Genomic DNA, 23,972 nt, shown 5'->3' on the forward strand with positions numbered 1-23,972 from the left:
TAAAAGATTACTTGTTTGCTCCTAGCATGAAATCTCATTAACTGGTTTTAATCAGTTGCCAGAAGTTCATGTCTTTAAATTGCAGGGGAATAATGTGTCTTTTTTTATTTATCTTCATGGAATATGAACATAAAATGTAATGCACAGCAAGAGCAAAAAAATACACATATCCCACAGACCAAAACAAATCATGAACAAAAAAATGATTTGCCAATGAATTATAAAGGAGGATAACAACCCATTTTATTGGCAACAATAGGCTTTAATTCTGTAAATTGGCATGGCCATTTGATACAGATACATTTAGCCAAGTTTTACAATACTGAACAATGTTGTAATCTCTCATTCAACTTCTAAATTACAGGGAAGCTATAAGAAAAAAATACCGCAGCCCTTGCTTAAGACTTTTCACTTAAAAAAAAAAAGTACTTAATAATAGGCTGAGTCAATGCAAAGACAAAGCGCCATTAAGGGAGTCTTCGATTTCATGTACTGCATTTGACAAGAAAGTTATTTTAGACTCATTCAGGCCTAACTTAAAAATATTGACAAAACAATGAAAGTGTGCAGATACTCTGGCCAGCAGTAAGTTTTACACATCGATGATGCAATATTAAATAATCTCTCTCTTTAAAAGGCACATTTCTTAAGATCATTGTAAAATTCAGCTTTTGTGGTTCGCCAATATATGAAAATGTAGAAGCACTCAGTAAAATAATTATTTTACTGTGCTTGTGCTTTAACAACACAACTGTATTGGAAGACTCCACCCCACAAAACACAGTGAAGCTATCAAGGTACAGGGCATAACCTGAAGATTAATGACTAACAAGTGGGAGATGACATTTGAACAATGACTAATCCAAGTCAGCCATTAATTCTAAGAATATGTCCTGTGCTGAGGTTATTATTGCTGTTGCAGGGAAGATGAAGAGTTTAAAAAAACCACAGTAATTTCTCAGTGGTGTACGTAAGAGTTGAAAATACAAGTTATTCCCAGACAATACCTTATATATTAACCAGTTTTTAGATCACCTCTCAAAATTTATAAACAATATAACTAGTAAAATTTATCATGAAATCAGTATGCAAGTTTTAGTTCTGAAACTGACAAACCTGGCATCTAAAAATCCAATTCACTCCAAAAAATCTACTTCGTAAGTACATCGTATTAATATTTGTAACATTAATTGCAGTTCAAATCAAACGAGGCTTACAAGGAACTGCTTCTGTTTCATTCAAATCCATCATTTGTACTCAAGTCCCGTGATTCTCCATGGTTTAAGACAAAGAAGTCTTCTTTTTTCAAGCCATATCTTTCAAGAGCTTCATTCAGTTTAACTGGAGGATCCAAGTAATACTGGAAAAATAAGAATAATATGAGGGAAAAGATACCACTGCAGCATTTGGGGGGGAAAAAAAAAGAGTATCACTGCTTTAAACAAGAAATGGTTTACTTTTTAAACATTATCTAAAAAGGGGGGGGGATATATTTGTCAAATTAAAACGTTTGGTTTAATTTTCTGTTTTTAAACGATAAGAATGCTGATTTACAGTTGTAGAGTAACTATCAAGGCACAACCTATCATCCAGAAGTCAGTCTTCTTCAATGTGTTGAACTAGATCTCTCGGAAGCAGAAATACAGCGATTCCTTATTGCTAGCACAGAGGAGGAAGGGTTAACAGGTCAGCAGATGGCGCTTTCTCTCGTTTAGTAAAACAAAGTTGTCAGCTTTACTGTTTAAAAACTAGTGCCCTGTCAATGAGGTCCCCCTGAAGTTACTTCATTCTATTTGTTACATTTCAGAAAAAGCATCATCAGGGAGAAATCATCCATTTTTTTGTGCTTCTAAACACACAATAGCATTTGTACCGTGGGCACTAGTGATACGGCTTATTAGAAGCATTGTGGATAGAAAATGTTATATCCAAGTTAAAGGAAAACATGACATAACAGGTGAACGTAGCTGACAGCATCAGGACTGAGTTGTAAGATAAAGTGGTGCAACTGATACAAAGATAAAGATAAAGTTGAAAAACAGCTACCAGGCAAGGTGTATCCAAGTAGATGTAGATACTTCCCTTTCACTGCATTTTAGTCACTGTTAAGGTACCTGGGTAACCTCCTTATTAGAGCTGGGGACTCAGGGAGGGGGTGGGAGTGGTGGAAGGAGGAAGAATTAAAAAAAAAAAAAAAACCAAACAAAAAATCAGCAACTCGGAATAACTCAGTTTTTCATATTCTTGCTGGTATTTAACTATGAATCAACTATCAAAAATACTATTCAGTTTATTTACTAGACAGATTAATAAATACTGTATTGACCTACAAGCACACAGTTCTTACTGGTGCATCTCCAGGTGATGCACTGCTGAGTTTACTTTTATTATTGCATAAGTGTCCCCACCTTTCATGTTCCTCAGCTTCTGGATATCAGAAACCCTCCACATCTGTTTCAATAACTCTGTACTTTCAAATCAATCTTAACCGTGGAAATATTTTATGTAATTGGTTATGAAAAGCTAAGCATTGTTTTTAACTGCAGTACATATAGTAACAACTTTTCACTCATAGAAAGTTTACATTTTAAGTAGACATTTACAGATATGTAGGTTAAACTGCAAGAGCAAAGTTTCATTAATGACTCTGTACTCAGGGAATCTGGACTCCTGTAGAGTGTTGAAATTTACCTCATTTGCTAAAGCAAAGGTCCCCCAGTGAATTGCTACAGACTTCTTTGCTTGAACATCAATATGGATTCTTACTGCTTCTTCAGGATCCACGTGCTGGTATTTCATAAACCACCTACCAAAACACAAAGTAAATTTTTTTGTGTCACCTAATTCAGTGCAAGATTTCTTCTTTACTTTCATTGGGTAAGTGGAAAGAATCTGAAAAAAAACCCAAAAAAACCCAAACCCACCCCCACCCCCCCAAAAAAAAAAATCCGCTCACCTAATCAAAAAAATTAGGGCGCATGTATGTCTGAACAACATACAGAACACTCAAAATCAACAAGCTGGAATATACCAACATACCCACAAAACAGCAATTCATGTATTTCACTCCTCTTTTCAAGCGTTTTTTTTTTTTTAATCTATATTTTTAATAGTATAAGGACATATTACTGGTGCCTTGAGGCATTAAGGCCGTAGATTTAAATCCATCCCTGAAAAAATTTCATGCTAGCAGCGCACACCAAAAAGTGTGTGCTTCAGAAGACAGCCTAAGGGAACGGGTGGTAAAGCAGAAGAGAGAACCTGGCAATTCTTGAAAGATACCGGATTTTTACCACATTATTCTGATTCCTATCTTCCTTTCCCAGCCTATACATGCTCTGCTTCCAGCATTATAGGAGCGTTATCATCTAAAAGTTTAGATACCCTGTCATAAGTAGGATACAGATGCTTAAACAAACAGATCTTTCACACTCTATAAAGGATTCATCTTTGTCTTCAGGTAAGTTGCAAAAACAGCGTAAGGACTGAAGCAAGAGAAAAATGCTGCAAACTGCATGCATCTAAACGGGTTGGATTAAGTGACACTACTTAAAAGAAAAAGCCACAAAGTAATTCCAGATTTTTACTCAACATTTTTCATGGAAGAAAGTCAGCCAGTTCATCCTTGCTGTGCTTAAGACTGAAGAAAAAAAACCCTCCAAGAACACCACTCATACGCAGGCAAGCATCCTAGACATTTCAGCTCCATCGTCCGATTGCCTGCTTTTTTTTTTGTCATTCAGCAATATCCTTCTTTTGCCTCTATAGTCTATTGTAAAATCTTAATACAAGCATACCTACAATTTTCACTTCTGGGTGTATTTTTTTGTCATCAGTATATAATTTCATTTATGTATTTTGATCAAACTTTGATTTCCATACCTTGGCTCATAAGCTCCAATAGGGATGGCTGCAAGATCAAAAGGTCCAAACCTTTTACCTATCTGTTCAAAAGCAACACAATATCCAGTATCTCCTGAAAAGAAAAACCTATTCCAAGGTCCCAAGACAGACCAGCTGCCCCAAAGAACCTTGTTATCATCTGTCGCAGTCCTTTTGCACCAATGTTGAGAAGGGGTGAAGACAAAAGTTACCGCATCGTGACCAGGGACGCAGTTCTCTTCCCACCAATCCAGTTCAATCACATTCTCACAACCACATCTCTGCATCCAGTCCAAGAGCCCTAGAGGCACAAACCAGCGCAGCTCACTCCCAAAGCGTTCGTTTAAACTCGTTACAGTGTTGTAGTCCAAATGATCATAATGGGTGTGGCTGATCATGACTGCATCTATTTTGGGGAGCTGCTCTACTGTGCACGGAGGTCCTCGGAAGCGCTTGGGACCCACCAGCTGAGTAGGGGAAGCTCGCTGGCTGAAGATTGGGTCAGTAAGAAATACAAGTTCATCCATTTCCACCATAACTGAGGCATGTCCCAACCACGTGACTCGCATACCAGTTCCTGTCTTCCCAGCAAGTTCCGGCTTTTGAACAAAGTAAGGTTTTAACACTGGAAGCTCTTTATCGAGTTCCTAGCAAAAAAGAACACAATATGCATGAGAGATTTCAGAATGTACTTGGCCATGGAACAAAAACTGCATACAAGGCACAAATTATTACAGTTAAGACTTGCATTTTGTTTATATTTTTAGGCAACCAGAGAACTGCAACACAAAACAGATGCCTTTTCAACGACCATTTTCCCAGCTACTTCCTCCTAGTTTCATCTTAGGTTTTTGTAACGTTTCACTTCTCTGTCAAGAGAGAAAAGAGAGAGCTCAAGAGTATCCCATCAGGCCAGGAGACTTACTAACAGAGAAAGAGAATCTGAAAGCATTGCAGTGAAAGCACTGCAAGGCACTAACAACATCCTGGGAAAGGCTTTGCAATCCGTTGGCCTTCCTGACCTGGAAAAGAATACATATATACACTGTTACTGTAACAAATGCTCAAGTTTAGCTTGTGCAACTGAATGATGCATCCCCTAAGTCCTAGCACAAGTAAGTCACAAACCCACGGATGAAAGAGAATGCAACGTTCCCATCAGCATTCTGCAAAAGCTCTGTTCTATTAGCCTTTAGCAGACCCTCTCTCTATTTACGTATAGAAGCAGCACATAGAGGTTAACCTCACTTGGCTAATGTTAGCTTTTACCATACTCTCTTTCTGTCCTGCCAGTAATTCAATGAACTTTTGTAAAACACAAACTAAAACTCAGATCTCATTTTTAAGACGGTCCTTTAGGCACTTAGCTATGGTTCTCATGATGCTTTAATGAAGCCTTCTAGGTAATTAAAGTTTAATTATTACTGAATAAATCACTATACTGATCTCCCTGTATGTTCAGGATGCAGTCCCATGAATGACTCAAATCAACCTAAATCTATACTGTGTAACAAAGTTATGGAAACCTTCCCCCACCTGCCCTCTTGTTCCAGCCTCAATGCTTATGCACTCCCCACTCAAGTCTGACAGGTCAGAGAACTGATCCAGCTGAACATTAATCCAGAGGAGGAAAATAGCTTTCAGCTCAATCTGCTTCCAAATTTGACTCTATGTGCAGCATCAAGAGGACAGCTGGCACAAAGGAGGCTGTGGCTGTACATTATCTACTGAAACTCATCATCAAACCACTCACTTTGAACAGGAGTTACGTTCTTTCACTGCAGTTTGGTTGAGATGCTTATGCAGAAGCTTTATTTGTAATGAATAAAGAGTTTTCCTATTAAAAAAGACAACCAAACAAAAAGTCTTTTCAGGGCTCCTGACCATCTCCAGCTCTGCCACAGTGTGGCTAAGGCACTCCTCACAAACAGTTCTGGTCTGAACTCCTCACATCACTTTAGAAGAATTTTCCTATGTTAGGCACCTTCTACAGACTCCTGACACTCTTCTCTCCCTGGTAATCACAGATGTCCCAGCACTTCTGGTTGTAGTCAGAGTCTCCCTATCATAGTTGCTGCTCCCATTCTCTAGGTCTAGGATAGTAGATTAGTGCTGTCAGTGAGCTTATACAGAGCTAACCTCCTGCTCCCTTAAAAGCCCAGCTGATGCTGTGACAGTTTAGGAGTCTAGGATTTCCCTTGCTAAAACAGTCCCGACAGCTTCAGGAAAATTACTTTCTCCACAATATTTTATTTATTTGGAGCGCATATGTTGGGAAAAAACAAACACACACAACCCCAACCCCCTGCAATCCTACTGTAAGTAATAAAATATTAATGAAACTGCTTTTTCTGAGAGCTAATGGACAAGACATGTCTACTGAAAAAGTTTCATTACTGTCTCCAGGAACGAGAAATAGATAACCTTCTATAGAGCTAAATATAATATAATACTATCACTTAATTCATACAAGAATAAACAAAGTATGAGTATTAGACTGAGACAAACTGCTGCTTCTCCAAGAAAGAAACATCACTTTCTCATCTCTACTTCACTCTAAGTACATGGGAACGACACTGACAGGAGAAATCTGAACCACAGAGAGTGTTATATTCTGACACTTCAATTAAAAAAAAAAAAAAAGAGTGGAAGATCCACAAAACTAACATAATGCTCAAAAATGGAAATTAGGACAACCCACCAAATTACACATGGTTAAGTCAACAAATCAGATTATATCAAGGAAATTAAGCTCAGATATGGAATTCAATAATTAATTGTCATAATGCAATTTAGGTCAGTAAGTACATTTTTTATGGAAAATGTTCTTTTTAAGTAGTTGTTTTTAAAGGTAGACTACAAATTATACTGAGAACTCTAACTGAATCCACTTTATTTTTGCTGACATTTGACACAAACTAGTTTTTAAAATTAGTATCATGCAATATCAACAAACAATACTAAATGGATTAAGAACTGGCTAATTGGCAGATGTGAACAACGAGTTCTTAACTGGGACTTAAACATATTGTACTGGTTTTGGCTGGGATAGAGTTAATTTTCTTCCTAGCAGCTCATGGTGCCATGTTTTGGATTTGTGACCAAAACAGTATTGATAACAGACTGATGTTTTCATTATTGCTGAGCAGTGCTTACACGGAGTCAATGTCTCCGCCTCTCACAGCACCAAATTTTTCATTGCCCAAAAGACCCAAGGGAGGAAGGCAAAAACTGTCAGGACTGCAAGGGAAGTCCAAACTGCATCTACATTAATTTCCTCTGACTTTCATCAATCGGGATCTAACACCCCACTGACCTGCCTCTTTAGTTCTTTCTCACAACACACTGTTCACTCTCGAACTTTTTCCACAGACCACTCCTTCATTGGCTGTGTTCATAGTACAGCAGAGTTCGACGATAAGCAGATTCCAAAGTGATCAAATTTTATTTAAGAAAAAAAACCACACCTTTTTTTTTTTTTTCTTTCTTTAATTCTCTCTCATTCCAGCAACCTTGTTTACAGTGCAATCCCACAAACAGTTATACTGGTACTAGTCAAGAGTCAACGAACAGAGTCACACAGCCAAGAATGACTGAATAGCGTTTCTCTGTATATCAGCTTTGTCACGGAAGGAATTATATTGTGTAACTATGCCCTCTAGATGTCTCCTCCTCTGCTTCTGTGAATTTGCACAAGAAGTTGGGAGAGGACACAGCTAAGACAGCTGACCCCAACTGACCAAAGGGATATTCTATGCCATATGACATCATGCTCAGCATATAAAGCCGGGGGAAGAAGGAGGAAGGGGGGACGTTCGGAGTGATGGCGTTTGTCTTCCCAAGTAACCGTTACGCGTGATGGAGCCCTGCTTTCCTGGAGATGGCTGAACACCTGCCTGCCGGTGGGAAGGAGTGAATGAATTCCTTGCTTTGCTTTACCTGTTAAACTGCCTTTATCTCAACCCATGAGTTTTCGCACTTTTGCCCTTCAATTCTCTCCCCCATCTTGCTGCAGGGGGAGTGAGCATGGGGCCGAGCTGCCTGCTAGGGTTAAACCACAACACGTTTGCACTATTAAAGGCTTTACAGGGATGTCACTAGGACCGACACTATTAAATATTTTGAACAATTTTGATTTAAGGTAAAACTAATGACCATAAAAGGCATTTGTAAAGAACACGTAGACAGGAAGATTGATAAATAAAAGGTAGCACAGTTCGAACAACTAGTATCCTAACCTATTTAAACAAAATTCTGTGAACAAAAATTCAAGGCAAACCAAGAGCACAAAGGCAGTGTAACTGGGAAAGCACTGGCTCTGTATGAGATCTACAGGTTTGTGATACACAGGCATCTGATCCCAATCAGTGATTCGTCAGGGGATGAGATCAGAAATCAGGCATTATTTTGAGCTATCATAGTAAATCACACAGGGAAATAGCTAAAGAAATTACTTCTCAGTGCATGGGTTTTGGGTTTGGGGATTTTTGTGGTTTGTTTTTTTTTTTGTTGGTTTGTTTTTTTTTTTTTAGTACACTAAAATCCCCAAAATTACCTTTTAAAGCAATAAGGACTCATAACTCACAAGATTTCAAATCAAAACGCAAGTTCTATTGGCAGTATACTTCATATGAAATTCTTAAAACTCACACAATGGGATAAAACAACATAATGAACAAAATACATACTCTTATGGACTCTTTATCCTGCTATAGTACCTGTTGTTCTGTCAGACTAACCAGAAACATATTAATACTACAACAATTATAACAGATCTTTGAAATATGGCATTAATGTCAAATCAGCTACCAATATAAGCAAAATGTGCATAATACTGTCTTATCTTCATCACTGGAGTAATACAAAAATTCCTCCTGCTGTGCCCCGTCCCCCCTCCCATGTTCTTCTTTCCTTCCTAACGCAAAGCAAGAAGAAACACATGACAGGCTTTGGTAAGACTAGCTAATTAGCTTAGGATTTTTGGCGCTTAGTGCATACTGGAATGCCACTGGATTTTACAGAAATGAGAACAATCTAAATTGTTGAACCAACAACTAATAATTAAAGACACTTCAATGGCACTGAAAAAAGTTAGTAATAAAGCCTGTAATGAAAGTACAAAAAGTCTATGCATTCTGGATAATGATAGAGGCTTGTTGTGAAGGCATGATTATAATACATATAGCTTTCACACATGGAAGTACATATCTTGGATAATATGTTTGTTTTTTTTTTTTTTTAAAACATATGCAAAGCACAAAGCACTTGGTACAGATAAACTGAACCTGCCCAGCATAGCAGGGTATCACTAGGCCCACTCAATGTGGAAATTGAAGTAGGAGTCTGCTCGAAGGATATGCTATCTAGCAGTGCTAAATAATGGAGCCCTTAGTTTGAATTTTAAACAAGCTCAGAAGGGCTTTACAGGTTGATTTAGGTGTGTAGCAAACATAGCTGGAACAAGCATCGAAATGGCTGAGGACCCAAGAAGTGCATTTCATTGATCCCTATCTAGGTTTTTCTATTTCTGATTTACTTCACTGAGCTCCTGAATAATTGCAGGCACTTCATTAAAAAATTTCAGATGCAAAGCAATAAAATTAGTCCAAAATGAATCCCAAGTGGGTCAGAGGGAGAGCTTTACAACTGGTACAGTGTAGATTTCTTTGTAATCATCCTTTATGGCAGGCATAATCTGTAAATTAAAGGGTAGTGCTGCAGTTCTCCACTGCCATTCGAGCTGTATATTCTGCACTCTGTAGTACACCTTAGCGCTGCCTTCTAGGTACTTCAGTCACTAACCAGGTTTCTGGCAAAATACAAAGCCTACTGTACACATACAGAAAAGGACAACAGTCAAAGGCAACTGAAAAAGCCAAGGTGTGAATTTTACACAAAAATGTGGCCAAAGTGTCATAATGCAGCAAGCTATACACACTAAGTGAGACACAACCACTGTTACTACTACAAGGTGCAATGTCTAGAAGCAAGACACCAAATTTAAAACAGTAAATTGCTGGAAGTGATCCCAAGACCAAAATAGATTTGTTGTGCTTCTTTCTGAATTCATATTGTTATTATTATAGAACAATTACAGCCAAGATTCTTTCTCCCTTAAACATGTTTCATGCCACATATCCTTAAAAAGATCCCCAAACCTCTGACCACGTGTTAATAAGTAACACGGCCTTCCTGTCTGTAAAGCTGATCAAATTCCTTCCTTCACAGTTAAATCACATAAGATAAAAATGAAAAGTGTAAGCTCTTTGCTAAATACCAATTGTCAGATTTATAGCTTATGCTTGCCTTCTTGGATGCTCAAAAGCATTAACACCTATTTGTCCAAAAATGCTTTTCCTGGTTGCGCACCCTTCAGCACAGCTTTTCTGAAGTGCAGTCAACACATTAGAAAATACACTGAGAATTAATCCTAACTGTCAAAACTGTAACCATCATAACACTTGTTGCGGCCACAAAGATAACTCGTGGCTTTCCAGTATCCATTACTCTTCATGGAAGAGAAGCTTCTCTCAGAGGTTGCTTCCCCTGCCTCCTTCTTTATATACGGTATCTGACAGAAGCAATACACCAAGAACAAATAATGGTGTTTCCCAGTAAACTGGCACTGTACCTTCAGTATTTCAGTACAAATACTTGCTCAGGTTAGTTTTAACATATGCAATTTTTTCTCCTGCTGTACTGAAACAGAAAAACATAGATTTGCAAACACTTCTGTAAGTAAGTGACAGCAACTATTTATTACATTTTTATGAAAAAGATGTAACATATGTAGTAAACGGCAGTCTGGAAGAAAAAAAAGGCAAAATTTTAAAAGTGAGATATGCCACAGCTGTTTCATCCAATATGAATGATGTTAGCAGTATGCTTCATAAGGCAACACCTATTAAAAAGGAAAGAGTGTAACTGTAGTTTATGACTGAGGTAGGGGGCCATTTTTGTTGCTTTTGTAAATATAAACTGAGCTGGATGAATCAAAGGGTGTGGAACTAACAAAAAGGAGACAAAAAAATTTAAGAGGCAGAAAGTAGTAACCCACCTTTTGAAAAGAACAAAGTGATAACAACAATTTGAAAAACAACACTTAGAAAAGTCTCCAAAAGATGCCTAGTAAGTGTTAGTTAGAAACTGTCCTATTTTATTGATTAGAGCAGAAGTAAAAGTAGTCTAAATCAAGAACAGAAAACATGCAAGTATTTACCTGCTTTGAGCATGGCACGTTGCTGTTATTTTTTTCCATGAGGGACCATTTCAAAATATTTGGCAAGGTTGGCGACTTCCATGTTGGCCACGGGTTGACAAATTTCCCATCTTTGCCTCTCTTTGATTTAGTGACATCCTCTTCTAATCTGTAGTCCAGCCTGAAGCTTTTCCTCGAGGTCCTGGAAGAATCGCTGCCCCTGGAACCTCGACCTGAATTCTGACGTTTCCTCACCGCTTCTTTAGGGTACTGGTTACACGCAGTCAAAGGCTGCTCTTCACCCATTTTCTTATCCATATCTTTTTGAGGAGAACTAAAATAAATTTTAAATTAATCAATCTTTTCTTGAACTAACATCAAGATTCATAAGATCGAATGTTCTCACACACATTAGAAACAAGCCTGCCCTTCTCATTTTATGATCTACTGTATTTTTTCCCCTCAACAAAATAGCTTTTAAAACAGTTGCTATTACACAAAAGACTTCAAAAACATGCTGTGGCAAGTAGACATGAGATCTCTTTGTAGTTCAGACAGAGTTTTACTCACCGGTATGCACAGCTTCAGATACTAACACTATTATCTACCAACTGCAAGAGTGAGGGGGAAGGGTTCCTTAATTTACATTTTGGAAGAATAGTAAGTTCCTCCTGAAACTTATGACATTTAGTGCCTGATGTAATACCATCCTGCAAACCTGTCCAAGAGACACTGAAACTATACAGTACCTTAGGATTTGCCTATATGGTAACTTTGTTTTGTAGTAAAAGCAGCAGCCTCACATAGCATTAATAACACATTACTTCTACCGACAAGATGCACATACATGCAGACGAGTCAGAACACAGAAGACGTTTGGGCCTATTTCCTATTTTGTCCAAAACCAAGGAAAAGCTTATCGTAATAACAGTAAAAGTAACTGTTTCAAATACAGTTTTGATACAAATTTAACTGAGCTGACTAGTGAAAGGTCACAGAAAATTGGAACATCACAAATAAATCATGGCTGCAATGTCTGTTCTTAATTCCATTGTGAAATGCAAAGAAGTGAGAAAATAACCGAGACAAGCTTATTTCTATAAAGTCACAATTCTGGCACATTTCTTAGAAAACTGCGAACTCTGTAGTCAGAGTCTCTTATTCCAAACTGCACTTAAGTGTTCCAGAGTTTAGGAATAGGGAGTCTTATTGATCTCATAATATCCAAGATAGAAAAAAACAAATACCCCTATTTTATTTTAAAAGTTGCTGAAGCAATTCATTTGAAGCTAAATACTTCAGTTTCCATATTTACTTTCAACTGAAATGTTGAAAGTAAATGTACTGTTCTGACATTTTTTAAAAATAGGTTGCTATTTTAAAGAGTGCACAACTTTCTGGTACTTATAAGCTCTACCTGATAAAAACTCAAAGATGACCAGTAATGAACAGACAGCATGATACACTGCTTAGGTGCAGGAGTAATTTTTAATACCAAATTGTGAAGTTTGTCCTGTGGAAAACTCTCCACCATGTGTTTTAGACTATCTACTGTTTCATTAACTCAGATACTCAAACTTTGGCTGTATACTCATATGAGACGCACTGGCCTGATGTACCAAAGCCAGTCCACTCAAACAACATTTTCAGAGAACAGAATTAAAGCCCACAGGTTTCTTAGGAATTACTTCCTAAATGAGATATTTTCTAAGTAGCTGGGTATGCATAACTCACTATGCCCCTCATAAGTTCATAATTACCGGGGTGGGGGGGGGGAATATTTTCATTGCAACATTACAGCTAAGATTTTACACATGTGTGTGTGTTATCAAATTGAACCCAAATGCATTTACTGGTGATGCTCTAACTTCAAATGCAGAGCCTGTCCCTGCTATTTCAGCAGCAACTGATTACCAAACATAAAGTGTGGTGTCGGTTCCAAAGATATGACAATTGATAAATATTGTTAAATTTTCTTAACAAAACAACCATTATTTTGCCATAGAGTAGAGATAAAATATTAACACATCAAAATTCACTTCTGATAAAGCAGCATGAACAATGTTCAGAAAACATTGCTGATATATAATTTTTTGATAAATAGTACCCTTAGTCATAATCTTGTTTTAATGTAATTGCTTTGTACTCTAGTTTCCCTGTAGTTTTACTGAAACCACTCCATTTATGTCTTTTCTATTTAGCAATAATATACCACATCTGCATCATAATTTTAATTTAACTGGTTTTTAATTTAACTAGGCTTTTTTCTCTATTCCACTAAACATTTACTGGAATCAGCCTTCAATGGAACAGCCACCCAACTTGCTCTATACCATTTTAAGCAGACATAAATGGTAAAAAAAAAGAATCAGTGACACAAAAAGGTAGACAGAAAACCCCAAAAATTGTAATGGATATTTTAACTGTTACTTTAACCTAAGAGGGGTTTGGCTTTTTTTTGGCATTCCTCAAAGAGCATTTTCAATACCAAGTCAGCTTATTAATTTAGCAAAGCACGCAGACACAGCATAAAACATCTACTCTTCTAGAAAGCATCATGAAAACAAATCACAAAAGTTTAATCAGATAGGTACTTAATTCAAGGAAATTCTTCTGTTAACATCTCAGATGTCTGATTTTTAAATCTATGTAACTACTGTAATTATTGTTCCTACAAGACATTTTATATTAGAGACCGGTGCCTAAGGTTTTATTTTTAAGCTTCTGTTTATCTATTCATTCATCTCTAAAATAGGTGGGTTCTACTTTTGCTTAAATTTTCATATAAACCTTTGATCTTATCCTGAAAGTATAAACCTCTAGGGGAAGTAGGGATCAACTATGCTGATTAAACAAAGACAATGTCAAAGCATTTAAGGCACTGCAGGTATCTGTCTACCAACATATTTTCCACATGATGCACATACATTACTTTCATTAGTATTCCATAAGCAACTGAAGGGATAAAAGACCTCAGTGCTCACAGAATACTTTAAACCCTTTTACATGCATAAGAAAGGGACACATTTACAAACAATTAACTGATGAAGTATTCCTGATGAACTGTAGATTCCTTTGAAGTATCAATCTTGCCAGTTCATTTCTGTTTCCTTTAAACTGGTAAAATATATCCTAGAATATTCATGGAATACAGTAAAAGAAATCTAATTTTGTTAAAAAAAAAAAAAGGTAGACAATCATTTCTTGAAAGCCAGCAATCATCAGCTTAAAATAAAACTCAAGCAGTTATTAGCCCAAGGAGATTCTTACCCTTTTGCAAAAGAAAGCCTCTACAGACAAGGAGATTTGGCGGGTATATTTTAAATATTAGAAAATACCCAATCAGAAATGAGCTGATTTTTCATCCAGCTTTCCTGAATTCTTTCCCAAGAAAAATAATAGTTTGACACTCGAGAAATAAATTTAAGCACCAGATTGCCAGGCAAATTATGAGCGATAGAGACACCAAAATCAAACTGGAGTAAAGTAGTTGTGTTCACTTGGGAGGGGCAGGGGGAAGGGGTCATGTCCTCGGTGAGTATTTGTTATTGTATGGTTCCACAAGAAATCTTCTATTTTCCACACTTTTAAACAAAGAGGAAAACTACTATTCTACTTAAAAGCATTGACCTGCTTTCTTAACAAATGGAACCCATCCGTCAGGATGAGGTGACTTACCCCCAAACAAGGGCAAGTGGATTGCCACCATTTGTAAGAGGGGCTCAGGCAAGACGCAACCCAACCGCCCTCTCAGTGCTCAGAGGTGCTTTACTGCTTCAACTGAATTCAGAAAAGGAAATGGACCAAGACATACAAACTACTAAAGGAGGCCATTAGTCATGCCAAATCCACGAGGCCAGAAAGTACTCTAGACAGAGGGGAAGGACACCACTGCCTGATGAATAGGATGAAGCCTAACATGAATCAAAATGCGGAGCTCACATAACTGGTTTCCCAGCACCAAATACTAAGGAGCCCCTAGTAATCCACAAAGCAAGAGAGAAGTTGTAGATCGGGCAGGACATGGCATGGAAAACCCATGTCTTATGTCATGGTAAACAGGCTTACACCTGTAAACAGGATATAGCCCTTAGGACAACAGGTTTGGGGTCAATTGTTTATTTTAGCATTGCCTATTTAACTGAACTTGGATACAAACATTTTGGCTTTGAGTCTTCTGTTTATTTAGGAAAATAATTAAAAGTTTAGTTAAGCATTTTAATACCTTCTCTTTCTGTTCTAAAAGGTTGGAAACAGGATACGTTAATGTTACAGGAAGCACTCTGACATTAAAATTTTTCTTTTTAAATGATCTTTTAAACAGAGCAGAGCTTCAAGCCAAATTATTTTAACTTTATTTGAAGAAATGCATCAACATAAGATCTATTGTGTGAGTCTTCACCTTTTCCACCCAGTCTCCTCTAACATCCACTACTCTGTAACTGAAATGGATGTAGTTCCTCCTACTAAGCATACAGCCATGCTACAAACAGTAAAGTCTGCCAGAACAGATTTATCCTTCTTTTCTACACAGAAATGTGGTCCTTGTTTAACAAATTCATAAGCCAGAAAGTTTAAGAAAGAGTTACTATGAAGCTATAGTTTACTGGAACCCAACAACGCCCACAAAACTTCACACTTACCTTGCAAATATTCCATAGCTTTCCAAATATCCTTAGTTTTCTCTGTTTTTGAAGCAATGAGTTTGGTTCATTTCTAATTGCTGTCTCTCTGTACAGACTACATCCAGAACTGGGCTGCACTACACATCACCTAAAAGGGACAGCACACAATTCCTAGCAAACTCATTTGGTTTGTGTTTCATCATGCCACTGTAGCCTTATCAAAGCAAGAATCTGAGCTTTCTGCAAGTCATGTACTGCTACACAACTTGGAAGTCTTCTTTCAACATATGTATTTTTTAAGACTGCAAAAAGCACACTTTTGGGCTTGAAACAAACAACAAAAAAAAGTACTTTTTTTTGAAAAAAGCCTCCCACCCGCTCAACTATCAAATGACTACCAGCTAAGTTTTGGCTGTGCTTTTATTTTTCCTTCAGGTCTGAAATTGTCTGCTTTAATTAATGAACAGTTTGAGACTGGAAAATTCTGAATGCATTTAAACTTTTATTGTGCAGTACTTCAGGCTGTTCATCATACCACTGTAGCCTTATCAAAGCAAGAACCCGAGCTTTCTGCAAACCATATACTGCTATGCGACTTGAAAGTTTTCTTTCACTATACATATTTTTTTAATGACTGCAACAGCAGTTGCAACAGCAATTATTCCAGACACTCTTGGTCTTAGGATTTCACACAAAGAAGAGCACTCAAGCTTGCAACTAGTTGATCTATAAATACTTTTATTATTTGAGATTTCCCATTAAAAGTCACAAGCAAGAACAAGCAGTGCAGAAATTTTCATTCAAATTATTTTATGTTTTAACAGCCAGCTTGGGATTCTGCATGATATCCTATTTCCATATTTTCTAAATACCCACAAAGAAAAAAATCCATGCTAGTACAGACTTCTTCCATCCTTGGATGCACCCATTTCATAGCACAGCTATAAGTTGCCAGCCCAGTTCTTCTCTGTTCTCAACAGATCTGTAAGTATCCTGACTCTACAGTGATCTTGTGTACTGTTAAAGAAAGATGAAAAACTGAGTTGATAACAGAAACAGAAATAGCTTTCTCCATAAACAACCTCATAGAATTAGGATGAATCCTTTGCTGTTCTTACCTAGTTTTGAGGATCAACAGTAAAACAAAGCAAAGTTTTATTTAGACATTACAGAGAAAAAAATTTTAGTTACAAATGAAACAAATGTGAAGCATCTACCCATGGTCGTCTGTTGTTAGGCATATTCTTACAACAGCTGTATTTATAAGCAGCCATCACCATGAGCCAACCCATTTCTGCCCTCATTACTCCCTGAGGCTTGCCAAAACAAACATTTGTGTCCACATGGTGAATTAGTTCAAGAAACTGATCTAGCTGATAGTCACTTCTTACCTTCCCATCCCCTGGAGAAGTATTTATTTTTCACCTGCATCACTGTGTAACCATGCAAGTGTTTATACCAACAAACTGGCTAGGACAGGGAAGGGTAAGAACAGGAATATACTGTTGTAAGCAAAAACTGCTTATGCCAGTGCTGCTAGACAAAAAGTAATTTATTAAATAGGCTCCGTTTAGAATTCTCTCAGTCACATACACCACCAAGTCAGGTTCAGCAATTCCCCCTACCCCTAAAATACTTCATTTTCAATCCATTCCCCATCCAAGGTTTCACATTTTAGTACTGATGCTGCTTAAACTCTCTGGCTGCCACCTCCAAGAGTGATGTTTCATGTTATAACCAAGCAAATTCAATAGCTACCTACCACCCAAAAGGCAGCCCACTCCTGTTACTACACATTCTGACCTCTACTTTCCTGGCATTCATCAGGGGAACTAAACCAACAGAAAGTTATTCATAGTCTTTACAAGTGCCTATCAGCTACACCCTTCTATGCCTCTGGATACAAAAGCAAATAGGCTTTAGAGTCAGGTCCATCAGTATTACCTGGAGCCAGCTATTTCTCAACCCTGAGTTAAATCTGATCAGCTATGGGCATTGTATCAACTGCATAAAGATGCCTCTTCCTGGAAGTGGGACGATACATAACTATTTTCCCTTTGTTTCCACGCACCCCAGCTGACTGTCCCTGTCCAATATGAGCACTTTGTAGTCCCCAAACATGTTTATGAACTGTATTTAATATTATAAAATTTTGTGTTACATGCACATTCTGTTTAGGTTATGATCCCTGATATGACAGTAGTTGTCCATAGGGGCCATGCATATTAACAGAGATGACAGACCCAGTAGCAAATTTCTTTAGCTATACAGACCTATTAAAATAAGTTATTTCCCTCTCTACCCTCATCTTTTACTGCAGTCTTGAATAAAAGTATCCAAAAGTTGGCATGTGGCCATCACATTTAAAAGAGCAGCCTAGACGATCATTACGATTAAGCACAAGAGCAGTGTAATTCTGTGCTATTGCTGAAGCAGTCACCAAAGGAAAGCAGGAGTCAATTTTCCCTATGCCAGAACAGAAAGTGCTTTCCTTTGCTCTCCCTAAAAAACTAATTTCATACGACTACTTAACGTATAAGGAAGAATGTTGAAAACACAAGAGCTGGAATGAAAGTTTTCTTACCTGCTCTGCAGGACTCAGGCTGACAACATACAGAAGCAAGGTTTGTGCATTACAGCTGCGTTATGGTACACAAGACAATAACTGGATCACAGATCAAATGCAGACAATTTTTAAAACCAACAGAAAAATAAGAGAAGATAGCACATGCACACAGGTGGGCAGATAAACCATGGATTCCAACAGCAACGATAATCTCCATGGACGGCCCTTCACACTTGTACAGAATTTCAATAAAGCTTTACCAAAAGAGCAAACATGAAACTTGTACCCACCCAGCTACACGATCTGGACCCCAACTTTAGTGTTCTAGCACCAGCTCCACTCCTGTAAGTATTTATGCAAACGAGCAGTTCATTAGTTTCAGTTGGTCTACTGATGTGACTACAGTTAATAACAGAGCCAAACCTTTCCAGGATGGGACTTAGTGTTAGAAAAAACAAACTTTACAGGTTAGCATTTACAAACACGCTTTAGCCACTCCCATGCATTAACAGCCTATGCATCTTGGGTTTAGTATTTTAAGTTATTATGTAATGTTGAAGCTGTTAGCACAGGTTTTTCTTAACTAAAATGCAGTTTTAAAATATTACAAGCTCACACTCTGTCCTGAGGGTAAAGATTTCCCATCTAACATCTTACATCAATTACGTAAGACTAAAAATAAATACTACTACACATAATGAAACTAAGGTTCCACTTGAACACACTATGGTAGAAATACAATTTCCTTTGTAGCACATGGCCATAGAGGCAAGGTAAGAACTGTTTTCATAAAATGGCTAGAAATCATGTTAAAACCTTGATCCATAGGATCCACGTGGCAAAGCAGGATCTGAAGCAGTTCATTTATAATCAACTCTGGCACTTTTATGTCTGCAACTGCGCAATTGCTATCTCCACCTCATTTACTAAGCCTTTTAATTTTCTTTTTCCTTTTCTCTCCATGCCAGAAAGGAACAAACTCCTATGCAAACCTTCTCTAGACTTACACCATGAAGAATCCTTTAAAACCCTGTAAAACTTCAGTTGTCCAGGAAGTGCAGCAACGCCCAAGCACTCAACTAGTTTTTAAGTTAATACACAGTTATACAATTTTGTTTATATACATTTTTAAATGCTTGTCTATTTGATTCCCTCTCTTCAGTTCAAAGTCCAAGCACATACGACCCAATGTTATTTCTTGGCAATATAAAAATATTTCCCTAAATTCTTTCTGAAACTACTTAGATTTCAACATAAGCTCAACTTTTGCTTGTCCCAACAACATTCTCTCTCTCCCTCTGTGTACGTATGTACACACACCCCACAGATATATGGATTTTACAGAACTATTTACAACATTTGACCTCAAACGTATTGAAATCCAAACAAATAATTTCCAGATCAGTTAAGGAAAATAGAAGTTTTTCTTTGTTGAAAGGTATGTTTTTCTTCAATGCAACTGTTCAAAGACCATCTTTCACATAAGTTAAGCTAGAAGGTCATCAGCGTTTCCAAATATAAAAGTTTTGAATCTCCAAAACTTTATACTGGAAAGCCAGAAAGCATATGATACAGCACCCTTATGGTTCTTTAACTGAAACACAGCCATTAAAAGAAATTACAAGTGGTAGAACACCAGACACAGCAAAACACAAATACCCAAGGAAACTCAAAACGCCACAACACATTAGCATTTTTCATGACAACCCTTTTTCCTATGTATAACCAGCCTTCTACTCTATCCCCACGACTGTAGATTATGATGTCTCTTCATGTACTCTAAATGAAATGCAAAGTGCTTTGGTCGTCAGTCAACAACAAAAGCGTTAACATTAAAAGTTGTTTGGTTTGTTGGTTTTTCTCCTTATGGAAGAGTCAAGGCACATTTCCAACACAAATGCGAGCCATCCAGTAATTTTCAAGGCACCATCCTAAATATGTAGGTGTTTGAAGGAGACAAAGTGTTTCATTTAAACACACCTAAACAGACACACATAAACAACTTATTATTACCACAATCTCATTATCAGAAACAGCTGAACCTCACTGAAACCCTCTCTCAAAAACCAGTCCACAGCATGGGAGATTTCCACCTAAACAACTGAAACTATTTCCAAATATTATAAGTAATAAAAACTGAAATCTTATCATAAGCCTTACTCAGCAGACAGTAGCACTACCAGCTCCAACCATGGTAACAGGTCTTACACAAGAAAAAATCTCCTGATACACATCTTGATATACATTCCTTACCACTTGACTTTTCACTCACGCAATATCTTACCAAACCTTGTTTTTCACAGCAAGGACACAATGGCAGCAAAATGTTTTCACAGTGTGACTTGGTAATGCCCAATTCTCCTTGCTGAACAGCTTTGTAAGGTTTATCTGCTTGGGTGCAGTTGTATGCTATTCAAACCCAAATCACCTCTTCTTTATACAGCTGCTAAATACTAAGATATTACATGCAAACAGTAAATAACATGTAACTTCTTTCCTAGATTTTCTAAGAATATTCAAACAAAGTGCAACATCTAGTTTACAGAAAAATCCTTTTTACTCAAAGGTGCATTTAGACACAAGATGACCAAATGATTTACCATGGTCCTGGCTCTGCACATATTAGAAGTAGAACCCTGATTACAGTGCTAGCCAGCACACTGCAAGCTACATACTTGCAGCAATTGACTGGAAAAAAAAAATAAAATAAAGTAAGATCAGGAAGAGATTTATAGACGTGACCAAAGGAAAAAAATAATTTCACTGCAGGTATTACATATAAAGGGACTGATTGATATGGCAGCATTTCCATTTTTCTCACAGATAAAACAATCACCTTCCAATTTGCAGAAGAGAACTTAAAAGCTATTTCTGCATAGAGAATTAGCAGTTTGGGTTCAATCTTGAGCTAATAAAGGCTGAGGAAATAGCAGATTTCTGTTGAGGTAATTCCTCAAATCTACTTAGTTAACACAGCTGAAGAAAATAATAACAATAATAATAATGGATTGCTTCCTTTTAAAAAAGTCACGGATCTCTCTTGATTTGGGCCAAGCTGAAACCCAATTAACTGTTACTTATATTTGAACAGTTTCACTATCATCCCTTACTTCCTCCTCCTCTCCTGAACATGTCCTCTCCATCACAGTGAATCAATCAGAGCCTTCCAATCTCCAGGTATTCAAAATTTCTATTATCTTTTTATAACAGGTATTTCAATTTCAGATCATTTGGGACATTTCTAAAGTGACTGTTGCAATAATTCTTGCATTAATAAGATAAAAATCTTATTTCTTCTTGTCTTCCTGAAAGTCTTGCCTATAAAATTCATCAGGCTTCCTACTTTACTAACTGATAAAGCTGCTACTATGAATTAAAAAATACATTACTCTTTTTCAAGGGTCTTTTGCCATAAAACAGAAGTGATTTTCCTGTCACTGCCTTTAGGTTTTGATGTCACTTTAGTCGGTGTAGTCTGAAAAATAAAGAAAAAAAAACCACCTACATACAAGTACTTTCCTTTAAAACCGAAAACTTGCTTCATAATCGCCATTTAGCAAATAGAAGAGTAAGAAATCATAATCTAATCACTAGAAAAAACATTTCTGCAGAAGTTTAATATGAACTTAACTGCACACCGTCAAGACATCTGTTGAATGACAAATACTTTCCCTAAATCCTTGCTAGAGATAATTGCCGATCATTGAGATTATTTGACTGAACTAATTACATTTAATGACTTCGTTAATATATTCCACTTCGCATTTACTTTATACAAGGCAAGAAAAACGCTCGCGATAAACATTCGTCCGCGTCTCCTCTTCAAAGGAAAACATTCACTAAACCATCAATACCATGAAGCGTATTTTTTACAGGTGATTATGTAACTTGTTTCTTTCTGAGCGCTACTGCAGCATGTTTTACTGTCAATTTACGGAAAACGAAAGCATTACCGCTGAGAGGGCGAGGGGTGGAAGGTAGGACTTCTTCCAGGATTTCTTTCACCGATGTGAAAGGATCTCCCCGTCCCAACCGTTTTTGGAGCAGGCACTAGTCGCGATTCGTCACTGACTACCGCGGCATCTGCCGGGGGCGACCCGCCCGCTCCCCGGGCAGGGACAGTCCCAGACCCGCGCTGCGCCAACACCGACGCCGCAGACAGCCTACCCCTACCTCAGGGGCCGAGACAGCGCAGGAGAGAGCCGGGTTATACAACTCCTCTCCAGCCAGGAGCCAGGGCTCGGCGGCCCCACGCATCTCGCCCACCGCCTAACTTTTCCGAGCAGACGCCCGCATTCGCTCTGCCCCGCTGCCGCCGGCGGGGCTCCCGGCCCCGCTCCCCACCGCCTCCCGCAGCGGCTCAGCCCAGTTACCCCCGCCACATTCACCCTGCGGGACCCCGATACCGTATGTCTAGCAAGCCCCGCTGCCGTGCTCGGAGCAGGTGCGCAGCGCCGCGCTGCTCCGGCTCCCCTTCCCCTGGCCGCCAGCCGGGCTCTGAAGGCGGCAGGTCGGGCAGGTGCCTCTCCTCGGGACGGGCACAGGGCGGGAGCCGCCGCTCCGCTCGGTCCCTCCCTGCCCACAGGAAGGCGCGGAGGCAGCGACCCCCGCCCCCGGAGCGCTGCCTGCCGCCGGAGAGCCGCTCACCTCCCGGGCTGCCGTTGCCCCTGAGGAGTCTCGTCCTCCTCCTCCTCCTCCTCCTCCATGCTGCCGCTCCACCCCCTCCGCGGCGGCTCCGCTGCTCTCCAGCAGGAGCCGTTGAACGGCTGCGGCTTCCCACCCGACCAGCCCGCCGCTGAGGGCAGCGCGGCGAGCTGCAGGCAGCAGCTCCACAGCGCCCTGCTCCTCACCATGGCGCGGCGGCCTTCCCGCGCTCAGCGGGGCCCCGCCGGCCGCGGGGGTGCGCGGGCACACGGCGGCGGCGGGCCGCCTGGCGGCGCGTTAGCAAGATGGCGGCGGCCGGCGCCGAGGGAGCCGTGGCGACCGGACGCTCTCCGGCCCGGAGCTATGGCGGGGCAGACGTGAGGGCTGCCAGCGCGTCGCTGTCGCTGGAGGCCGGACTGCCAGTCGGCCCCGGGGAAAGGGAAGCACTTGGTTCTACTCCTGTCCGGCTCCGATGGTTGGTAAACGCTGCCCGCGGTCCCATTTGGGAGTACGAGCAGGCTCTGACCACCTGGTGCTGCGGTGAAAAGTTTCCTAGGCTCAGTTTTCTCAGGAACCTGAAGCGGTGCTGCCGTCACCGGGGAGGTACCGGCACTCACGGGAGGTGCGGCGCACGAGCGAAGCCACGGGTGGCGGCCCGCCGCCCTCCCGCAGAGCAGCCCACCTCGCAGACCCCTGCATTCCCCATCGCCATTTCCTCTATGTTAGGAAGTTCAAACTCATGCCCAGGTTCCTCCACGTGCTGGATTACGACCATCGCCTCACCCCCTGTTTACGCCTGTGAGTAGTTCACACGCGACTCCAGCCGATGGGCTGGGAAGTGAGGGATTTTGAGGCACCCAATCCAGAGAAATTAGGTTCTCATAAATAAATATGTTTGGGTTTTTTTAATCTTTCCTTACCTCCTTAAGCACAAAATACAACGGAAGGTAATGGACATAGCTATGCAGCTGTGATATGAAAAAAAAACCCCACATATATAGCAGCAAAATCTAAGGCTATCTGGAGCTCTGATAACACATTTATGTACGTTTTATCT

The 23,972-nt window shown here is 39.3% G+C and overlaps 1 protein-coding gene across 6 annotated transcripts; it reads right to left on the reverse strand.

Annotated features, from left to right (window-relative positions):
- Positions 1-214: 214 nt before the first annotated feature.
- Positions 215-23,124, reverse strand: NAPEPLD (N-acyl phosphatidylethanolamine phospholipase D). 6 transcript variants are annotated; one of them, XM_076364308.1, is made up of 7 exons: positions 22,678-22,837; positions 16,582-16,722; positions 15,724-15,853; positions 11,102-11,414; positions 3,883-4,529; positions 2,692-2,806; positions 215-1,360 (listed from the first exon to the last, which is right to left on the reverse strand). In XM_076364308.1, exons 4-7 carry the CDS (start codon positions 11,396-11,398, stop codon positions 1,235-1,237), a joined length of 1,185 nt encoding a protein of 394 aa, XP_076220423.1. In that variant the 5' UTR covers positions 11,399-11,414; positions 15,724-15,853; positions 16,582-16,722; positions 22,678-22,837; the 3' UTR covers positions 215-1,234. The 6 variants fall into 6 exon arrangements, with proteins under 6 accessions (XP_076220423.1, XP_076220430.1, XP_076184139.1 ...); XM_076364315.1 differs by lacking the exon at positions 22,678-22,837 and adding an exon at positions 18,562-18,695; XM_076328024.1 differs by lacking the exon at positions 16,582-16,722.
- Positions 23,125-23,972: the final 848 nt, after the last annotated feature.

The sequence above is a fragment of the Aptenodytes patagonicus genome, chromosome 1 (genome assembly GCF_965638725.1).
Source record: "Aptenodytes patagonicus chromosome 1, bAptPat1.pri.cur, whole genome shotgun sequence".
Taxonomy (NCBI): domain Eukaryota; kingdom Metazoa; phylum Chordata; class Aves; order Sphenisciformes; family Spheniscidae; genus Aptenodytes; species Aptenodytes patagonicus.

Bases quoted from the DNA above. Each gene is read 5' to 3' on its own strand.
- NAPEPLD (XM_076364291.1), bottom strand. From the start codon at position 23,124: ATGGTGAGGAGCAGGGCGCTGTGGAGCTGCTGCCTGCAGCTCGCCGCG. The intron at 2,807-3,882 runs GTATGGAAATCA...GTGTTTTGGTAG, and splicing joins ATTGGAGCTTATGAGCCAAG to GTGGTTTATGAAATACCAGC. The intron at 1,361-2,691 runs GTAAATTTCAAC...TTATTTTTCCAG, and splicing joins CCTTTGCTTTAGCAAATGAG to TATTACTTGGATCCTCCAGT.